Source organism: Elgaria multicarinata, chromosome 18, assembly GCF_023053635.1.
Source record: "Elgaria multicarinata webbii isolate HBS135686 ecotype San Diego chromosome 18, rElgMul1.1.pri, whole genome shotgun sequence".
In the NCBI taxonomy this organism is placed as follows: domain Eukaryota; kingdom Metazoa; phylum Chordata; class Lepidosauria; order Squamata; family Anguidae; genus Elgaria; species Elgaria multicarinata.
Genome location: NC_086188.1, coordinates 2,365,028 through 2,374,357, shown reverse-complemented (window position 1 = coordinate 2,374,357; position 9,330 = coordinate 2,365,028). Strand labels below are relative to the sequence as shown.

At 48.5% G+C, this 9,330-nt stretch overlaps 1 protein-coding gene across 1 annotated transcript; it reads right to left on the bottom strand.

The window, feature by feature from the left end:
• Positions 1–3,997: 3,997 nt before the first annotated feature.
• On the bottom strand, positions 3,998–8,603 carry ISCU (iron-sulfur cluster assembly enzyme). The gene is made up of 5 exons (XM_063143953.1): positions 8,460–8,603; positions 6,821–6,934; positions 6,564–6,674; positions 5,563–5,641; positions 3,998–4,872 (listed from the first exon to the last, which is right to left on the bottom strand). The coding sequence occupies exons 1-5, from the start codon at positions 8,565–8,567 to the stop codon at positions 4,775–4,777; spliced, it is 510 nt and encodes a 169-aa protein (XP_063000023.1). The 5' UTR covers positions 8,568–8,603; the 3' UTR covers positions 3,998–4,774.
• Positions 8,604–9,330: the final 727 nt, after the last annotated feature.

Sequence of the window (9,330 nt, the reverse complement as noted above, 5' to 3'; positions counted from 1 at the left end):
GCTGTTCATGATCAGGAGAGAGAGCTGAAATTTCTACAGACTGCACACACGAGCTTCACAGAGCCCCTGCCCCGCTCACACGAGAGGGCACGCCTGTTTGCAGATCATACTTGGCACACTAACACCCACACCATCTGAAGACGAAGAAAAGCACGCTCCCTGTTTTCAGAACGACCGGTTTCACCCATACGCAAAGGCCATTGATAAGCATCGGTTAATTAACGACGATCTGTATGACTGATTGCCTAAAAGTCCTTTACCAGGTTGCAGCAGCCCTGCTAGTTTTTAAAGCAATTATAAATGTCACTTTGTCGAGCCGAGAAAACAAGGCATGCTATTCATTTGAACAGAAGCAAACGTCCTTTTCACTGCAACCACTTTTCCTAGAAATGTCTTTCTTTTTCTTTCTTCACCCTCTCAAAGCAGACGGAGTCCTGGTTCTCCTCTTCCCTTTTGTTAATAAACACCTGTGTCTGGATGGCATCACAAGCAACCGGAATGTTTTCCCCATCATCTTTTTTCCTTGCTTGCTTTGTCTCGAGCCAAAGGCGCCGTTCCGAGCAAGGACGTGTTTTTAGAAATGCCAGTCCCTGACCTAGTTTCGTTGCCTTTCCCCCCGATTTAGGTCAAGGCTCTCCCTTCAGATGACTAGATTGCGCCGTTCCCCTCCGTGGAAATGCTACAGCGGGGGACGGACAGACATGGCACTCCGTCACAAGGTCACAAAGGTGGGCTGGCAGGGCAAGGGGAAGGTTTATGGCTTGGTCGTTCAGTTGAGTCAAGGCCACCAATGATCACACAAGAGGGCTGTTAGCTGTGTATGAACAAAGGACCGTATTTATTTAATTTATAACCCACTTTTCCACCCCAAAATGGTGTGCAAGGCAGCTAGCAACAAAATCCAGATGAAAAGCAAAATCTTAATCAGGAGTTTGAAGCTGGTTCCTTTAAAAAATAAAAAGGGGGGTCATTATTATTATTTATTTATATAGCACCATCCGTGTACATGGTGCTGTATGGAGTAAAACAGTAAAACAGCAAGACCCTGCCGCAGAGGCGTACGTTCCAATAGAATCATAATAAAACAATAAGAAGGGGAAGAGAATGCACCAAACAGCCATAGGGTAGAGTAAAACTAACAGTATAAAAGTCAGATCAAAATCAAGTTTTAAAAGCTTTAGAAAAAAGAAAAGTTTTTAGCTGAGCTTTAAAAACTGCGATTGAACTTGTAGTTCGCAAATGTTCTGGGAGAGCGTTCCAGGCGTAAGGGGCAGCGGAATAAAATGGATGAAGCCGAGCAAGGGAAGGAGAGACCCTTGGGCAGGCGAGAAACATGGCATCAGAGGAGCGAAGAGCACGAGCGGGGCAATAGGGTGAGATGAGAGAGGAAAGATAGGAAGGAGCTAGGCTGTGAAAAGCTTTGTAGGTCAACAGGAGACGTTTATATTGGACTCTGAGGTGAATTGGAAGCCAATGAAGAGATTTCAGAAGTGGAGTAACATGAGGTCATCACCTCTTAGGATTCATTGCCCCACTGACATTGCAGCCATCAGCCTCCAGTGGAGGTAGCCACCACTGCTGGGCCCCTGCTTTCTACACACACTTTGAGCCCTGTTTGGGCTGCCTTGCCTGGATCTCCTATCCAAGAACCAATCCCGCTTCTGAAATCTAAACCTCTTGCGTTGCAGGAGGGATCCGTCGGCGACAGGAACAAGCTGCAGAGATGCAAGTCTGACACTGTACAGCTGTCGTTATCGACTGCCACGCTGCGGCAGCTGCGGAGACATTTCGGTTGGAAACCTGAGCCGGCCATAAATTATTTCAACTACCCCACAGGCCTCTTCGGGATAGCAGCTGGCGCTTAGCAGTGGGGGGGGGGGGGGGAGAGGGAGAGAAATATTTGCACGTCTCGCACAAGCGGCGGAGGGTGGCAGGAATATTTGCACGTCTCGCACGATTGGACGTGTGAACGGGCTCCATCTAAAACAGATCAGGCGGAAGCTGCCTGTGATGCAGCTGCTTCTGGCTGGCTTTTCAGACTGGATCAGACCAAAGGTCCATTTTCGCCTGCTACAGGGACCCTGGGTAGTTGCTTCTGGGCACCACCCGAAGAGAGCGCAAAGGCAATACACACACACACACACACACACACTCTCTCTCTCTCTTGTTCCTCAGTGGTAGACAAGCTCCCATACAGTGGTTCTATGTAGTCTTCATGACTTGTAGCCATTGACAGACCTGCACTCTATGAATTTGCCTAATCTGTATTCAGTCCGCCAAGCCGCTTGTCTATAGGATCTAAATACCCCATCATGGTTGCACAGTTGCGCTCCATCGTTGGTGTCACAGCCACCAACCCGCAGCTCCATCGGGCTTTCCCCTGCAAAACTGCGCTTTTTCTAAGTGTCTATTTATCGCGACTTTTCCCCATTGCTCCGATGTCACCACTGTCATTTCTTCATCTGTCAGCGGTGACTTCATTTCGTTTAGAAAATGGGCGTATCCCAGCACAGGGTAGGCACGGGAACGCAGGGCAGGAGTCAGTGAGATCCGGGTTTAAGAAGTGCAGCAACGAGGTTGCAAAGCCGTGGATTTACAAAAAAAATACAGGCTGGAGAGCAGAGCAATCCTTCTGAGGTGTGGATTGTTTTTCTTCCCCAGAAACAAATCTATCTTCAGAAGTCTTCCCTCGCTACTGGGTTGCCAATTTTTATTTATTTTAAACATGATGCAGCCTAGGAGATTAAAAGGAGCAAAGTTGGCATTCCATTGCATATGCTAGGAGCTTTCAGCTCCAAAAGCTCGTCTCAGTGCCAACCCATCTTAGCCGTTAACAGCTGTTGATCCTGCCTTGGTCCTAAAGCAGCCCAGGAACCTGGAAGTGAAGCTCTGATCTATTCCGGAAGCCCACAGCAGTGTGCTCTTCTGGGTAGCAGGATCCACATGCCTCAGAGGTCAAAACGTGGATGCCGCTATGAACGCACCTCTCCCTCGCTGGAGGGTTTTGTTTAATCTTCCCTTCCGAAGAATAGCACGCTCGGCTGCCCTCTGGAGGGGCTTGCGGCTTTTCAAGGCGATTGAAAACAGCCTGAGGCGAGCAGATTTTGATGACCAGACGCGGGAAGGCCACAGGGGGAAGAGGAGGGCTCCCTTCCTGTACTGCAGCTAAAAGCAGGACCTGCAACAAAATGTTGCAGCATCACTTCTCTCCCACTTCCTCCCAGTTTTCCTTCCCAAACCCATTTTTTCTTTTCCCCATTGTCACCTGAAATTCTGTGCCAACGGAACGTGCTCAGCCCTTGAAGCGCTGCTTGCATTTGCGCAACCCTTAAGAGTTTCTCCCAGTTAGCTGATGCCTCCTCCGTTTCTTAGTGGCCTCTTTGGGGCTATAAATTTATTGGCACTTACCAGCCGAGTTTGCAAATGAGGCATGAGGTGGCCTCGAGGGGAACTGGGCCCGCTCCAGCAGCACTCTCATGTTGTGACGGAAGCCATTTCTAATACGCAAACTCCTCCCCTCCACCGGATGTCATAGTTTTGTTTCCAGTTTAAAATTGAGAACCCCTTCCCCTTCCTCAGCCTCCACAGAGAAACAAAACTATTACTACCAGTGCAGCCCAACTCCATGCAGGGCTGTTCCGAAGCAATTCCTGCCAAGCTGAATGGACCTTACTCCCAAGAAAGCCTGTACAGGATTGCAGCTTTACAGCCCAATCCTGTGCATACCGACTCAGATGCGATGGACTACAACTCCCATCATGCCCCACCCATCATGAGCTCAACTACCTCTGAAAATAAAAAGAGAGCCGATAGAGCATAAGGTACCCTAGCCACGTGTTGAGCCTACCTAATTAAGGCCTGTTGATTCAAAGGGACAACAGGGTACATCTCTTGGGTTCACAGGTAGGATAGTTGTTTGTTTTAAAAAAGAGAATCATGACGCAGCTGATGAAAGGTAAGTAATTCGTTAAGCGGCAGGTAGCAACACGACCAAGTGTGAAATTAACAGGCAATTTATTGTACTGGAGCACAGTCATATATTATCTCTGTATATATGTATATAGCGTACGCTACACTTCACATACATCTGAAATTTGTGCATAAACAGCTTCGTCAAGGCAAGATCCAGTCCTTTCTTGGAAAATAAGGAGAAGGAAAAGGTAGCTTCTGCCTTAGCCTGCTGTTGGGGGCAAGGTCCCCTCCCTTGATTTTAGGCTAGGCGGATGTGCTACCAACAGCACAAACACCTGCTCCTGGAGAAATACAGCAAAAGGGCCCGCCTGTGCTATCTGTCTTTTTGCCCTGAAAATTCCCTGCTGCTCTATTGCATTTCCCTGTCTGCGGGGAGAATTCCTCAAGTTTACTGAAGGGTTGGAGGTGTTATCGCAACCCCGAGGTCCCTCGATCTGCCCAAGTGACCATTCCCGAGCAAACCTTGAGGTAACCCCCCCCCCGCCGCCTACATACGGAAGGCCCCAAATGATTACTTGCTAAAGATTATAGTGAAATTCTCACACTGAAATCACAAGACAATTTGCTCTTTTCACACACGTGGAAACAAAGGAAAGAGAAAAGCTGGTGGCAGAGAGCTCAAGATGACGTTGCGGGAAGCCGTGTCTGCCCACTTGGACATAAGGAAGTCTAACGTTGTGCGCGTATGCTGTGCATTTTTCTAATGCACTAAGGTGATGTTGTGGCTCCTTACTGGAACGGCACCAAATTACAGCTGGAACGAAGCCGGGGGCAGGCTTCCAGGCCTTGACACCAAAGGCTTCTATGCGCTGGAAGCACTTTTCTCTGCCTTGGAAGTCAACGGTCCCTGTTTCAACTTGTAATCTGCTAAGGCAGCTTTGATGGCATCTTCTGCCAGCACTGGGGGGAACAGGAAGGAAGGAAGAAAGAGTAAAATGTTGAACTGGTTTAAGAAGCGGAAGCGAAACAAACAAACCTATTTCGAACACAAAAGACTCTGGGAGAAGAGCCCAAATCCTAGCAGATCAAACCCACAATTTCAGGTCATTTACTAACAGTGAGAGATCACCCATCAAAGCATTACAGACTCAAGAACCCAAGTTTTGAGGGACGTTCTCGTAGCCAGTTTAGAACGCACGAAAACTTATATTTATAATAGCACTTGTGTACAAATGAATGTACACAAATGAACGGACCCCAGGTTGTTTTTAAATGGATACCGTTGTTTTATACTGTTTTTGATGGTTTAAAATTTTGTATACTTTTTAATGTTCACTGTTTTTAACTTTCGTAAACCGCCCAGAGAGCTTTGGCTATGGGGCAGTATATAAATGCAATAAATAAATAAATAAACAAACAAATAAATAAATGTTTTCAGTAATCTTTACCACAATCCTATAACGGCAGGCCAATGTTTTTTTTCATACTGCAAAGAGGGGGGGTTCAAACTCTCTTTTGATGTTCACCACAGAGAGTCTGCATTTGGGGGCCTTGAAATGTTCCTCTCTTCAACGTCACATGTGAAAAGACAGAAGAAGCCCAAAGAACAAGCTGAGCAGCGACAGTTTACAAAAAAAAAGAGTCACTTACTGGAGCAGTGCAATTTTACTGGAGGAAGGCAGAGCTCTTTAGCGATGTCTGTGTTTCTGATCTTCAAGGCTTCATCAACCTGAAATATCCCAAGTATGCCAATTTAATACTCCTGTTCCCAGCCAAGGTTTTCCATAGTAACTTCTTGTAAGCTGGCTCCAATTACACAAGTTCATTTTGTATAACTGACATATACTGCAGAGGCCACCAGTGAAGGAGGAAGCAGCAGCCAGGCACCTCTCCATCGTGCCTGGGTCCAGCTCCAGCTGAGAGCCCCCTCCCTCCTGCTACCAACTGTCTCTGGAGAGGCCACCAGTGAGGGAGGAAGCAGCAGCCAGGCACCTCTCCATCGTGCCTGGGTCCAGCTCCAGCTGAGAGCCCCCTCCCTCCTGCTACCAACTGTCTCTAGAGAGGCCACCAGTGAGGGAGGAAGCAGCAGCCAGGCACCTCTCCATCGTGCCTGGGTCCAGCTCCAGCTGAGAGCCCCCTCCCTCCTGCTACCAACTGTCTCTGGAGAGGCCACCAGTGAGGGAGGAAGCAGCAGCCAGGCACCTTTCCATCTTGCCTGGGTCAAGCTCCAGCTGAGAGCCCCCTCCCTCCTGATGTCAACTGTCAACTGTAACTGCTGAACTTTGCAACTAAGATTGTAGTGACTGAATTTGCTTTCCTTTCCCCCCTCCTCCTCCCTCCCAATCCCCTTTCCTTTTGTGTCTTGTCTTTTAGATTGTAAGCCTGTGGGCAGGGACTGTCAAGAAATACTTTTGTAAGCTGCCGTGAGAGAATTTTTCGGCTGAATGGCGGCATAAAAATGCTTAAGTAAATAAATATAACTAATGGACTTCCACATGCTCAGCATCTTCAGTTAACATGTGGAAGATCTACTCGTAGAAATCCACCCTGCCAAGACTGGAGGAGCCTGGTTTAAGTGCCCTAGATGGCTGAAAAAGCAGGAGCGAAGCCTCTTGAAATCAGACCAAGGTCTAGAAACAGGCAGGACTTACTGTCTTCCCCTTCACCCACTCAGTAGCCAAGGAACTTGAAGCGATTGCTGACCCGCAGCCGAACGTTTTGAACCTGGCATCAATGATTTTCCCGTTTTCATCCACTTCAACCTGAAGGCATTTAAATGACGTTAATTACCAATCGATTCTTTTTGGGAGTGGGGAGAGGATCACTTACGATCGCAAACAGACAGGGACAGGCTGGAAGAGTTTTACTGCGTAACAGTCAGGGGTGCCTTAAGGCCGCACTAACTTACTTGCAGTTTCATGACATCACCACAGGCTGGAGCACCCACAAGGCCAGTCCCAACGTTCTTTGCACTCTTATCCAGGGAACCAACATTCCTGGGGTTCTCATAGTGATCTACAACCTGGAAGGGAAAATTCAAAGGCAAGGATTGGTAGGCGAAGGGTATCAATGAATTCTTGGCAGGCTTGACGAGAAAACAGTCAAGTCACTCCCACACCTAGAAGGAGGAAGCACAAATGCCCAGAAAGTTATTCCAAAATCCACCCCTGAGGCCGTTTTGGTTCAATCAGTCCAGATGGCTCGATTACTGTAATTTCCATAGTGGGAGTTAGAAGCAAAAAACCTCGTGGTTTCCCACTATCGTAGATGATCTAGTCTGTTTCTCAAACAAATTAATGAAAGACAAGTCTATTAGGAGATATATGAAATCTCTCTTTAGAATCTCTCCTGCTCTCATCAAAGTGCTAGAGGAGAAAGACAAACGAGTATTTCCATCCTGCTCTATTGCTGACTCCCTAAGGTTAGAGAACAGGGTTGAACTGTTCTTGTCTATCATTGCCACCTGCTGGAGAGATCTGACAGAAATCTATACAAAGAAATATATCCTCCAGCAGTGGATATCCTATAACGAACCAGGTGTGTGTATATGCGTTGGACCACGTGTCCTCCAAGACTCTCTCTAGTTCTATGATCCAGTATCCCTTACGAGATGCACCATCATGATCAATCTTTCCAAAGCCCCTAAAATATCTAAAGCGCCGTACATAAATTAAGAGCAAGGCTGTCCCGGCCTGCACACTGACGACCTAAAAGACAATTCGGGGGAAAAGGCAGGGATGAGGAAAAATGCAAAATCAAGCACCAATTCCCCCCTATATCGGCTGCCCCACCTCACAGAAAACTAGAGAGCTTCGGCTATTGGGTGGAATAAAAATGTAATAAATAAATAAAGAAATAAATAAATTTCATACTGTGGGGAATTCCCTCATCTCTTCCCCCACTACCTGCTTGTGACACGCTACCCCTTAATTTACAGCCCCCTTGTTATAGGGGGCCACGTATGTACCCCATCCCAAAGACACCCCCATTCTCTTGTGTACCCCACTAGGGTTCCTCAAATCCTTATGGAACCCAAATTTGGGGGGGTCCCCTTGGACTCCAAATCTGGGGGTGTCCCCTGGACTCCAAATCTGGGGGTGTCCCCTGGACTCCAAATCTGGGGGTGTCCCCTGGACTCCAAATCTGGGGGGGTGTCCCCTGGACTCCAAATCTGGGGGGGGTGTCCCCTGGACTCCAAATCTGGGGGTGTCCCCTGGACTCCAAATCTGGGGGGGGTGTCCCCTGGACTCCAAATCTGGGGGGGGTGTCCCCTGGACTCCAAATCTGGGGGGGGTGTCCCCTGGACTCCAAATCTGGGGGGGGGTGTCCCCTGGACTCCAAATCTGGGGGGAGTGTCCCCTGGACTCCAACTCTTTTTATGGCATTTAACCCCCCCAACACACACTTTCAAGCCACCCCCTTAAAATACCAGCCCAGCCCCTTCCAAGCCTGACACACGAAGACCCCCTCCCCCGCCATTACCCCCTCTCTATCTTTCGGATCCCCCCACTCCAATTGAGCGAGGGCTACTGGCCCTCCTTCCCCACCTTCTCGTGGTAGCCCAGGGCGAGAGGAGCCTGCTGCAGGCCCAGGCCAGGCCTCAGAAGAGCCGCCGCCGCCGCAGCTCGCACGCCGCTTGCCCGCAGCGCCGCCATCTTGTCTGTTTTGAAAGGACGGCGCTGGCGACGGAGATAAATAAAGGGGCGGGGAAAGACACATACAGAGAAGGCGCGCTTGTGACGTCACTCCCCTGCGCGACAACTGAGGGCATGACGCCGCGGCGGGCACCACGTGACCGCGCCCACTTCTCTTTCTTGTTGTCTTCCCAGGGAAGAAATTAACCGTTTGCTGGCTGGAGCTTTTTTTTTTGGCTTTCTTGCAGGAGAGCAAGGAAAGAATACAAATATAATAATAATAATAATTAAAAAGTTTGTTTTATATTTTCAACTGTTTGTAACCTGTCCAGAGAACATTGGTTAACTTGGGGGTATTAAAAATATATATATAGTAAAGCAATAAAGACTAGCCTTTTCCGGCAGGCCTATTCAGATCAATGTTAAATTATGAATTTTTAAGATGTATTAATTCCTGTTCTAATGTTGTTCCCCGCCTCGATCCAAGCGTTCAATCATAATCACATTTATTGATACAGCCCCATTTATGTGCATGATGCTGTACAACTTACAAGAGGACAGGTCCCTGCCCCAAGGAACTTACAATCTAAAATTCGACACCCAACGCCTGGCGCATACCAAATAAATACGGAGGACAGGGCAATCCTATGGAACCCCCCCCTGCGCGCATTGGAGCAGGCTAGCCGGCCTCCTATTGGCCATTGCAGCGGATGCGGGCCCTTGCCACACTCCCTATGGCGGCTCCAGCCTGCCTTTCCCGCGCGTCCGGGCAACGGCGTGAGAC

Bases quoted from the DNA above. Each gene is read 5' to 3' on its own strand.
- ISCU (XM_063143953.1), bottom strand. From the start codon at position 8,567: ATGGCGGCGCTGCGGGCAAGCGGCGTGCGAGCTGCGGCGGCGGCGGCT. The intron at 6,675-6,820 runs GTAAGTTAGTGC...AAATGCCTTCAG, and splicing joins GTGATGTCATGAAACTGCAA to GTTGAAGTGGATGAAAACGG. The intron at 5,642-6,563 runs GTAAGTCCTGCC...GGGATATTTCAG, and splicing joins AGTGGGTGAAGGGGAAGACA to GTTGATGAAGCCTTGAAGAT.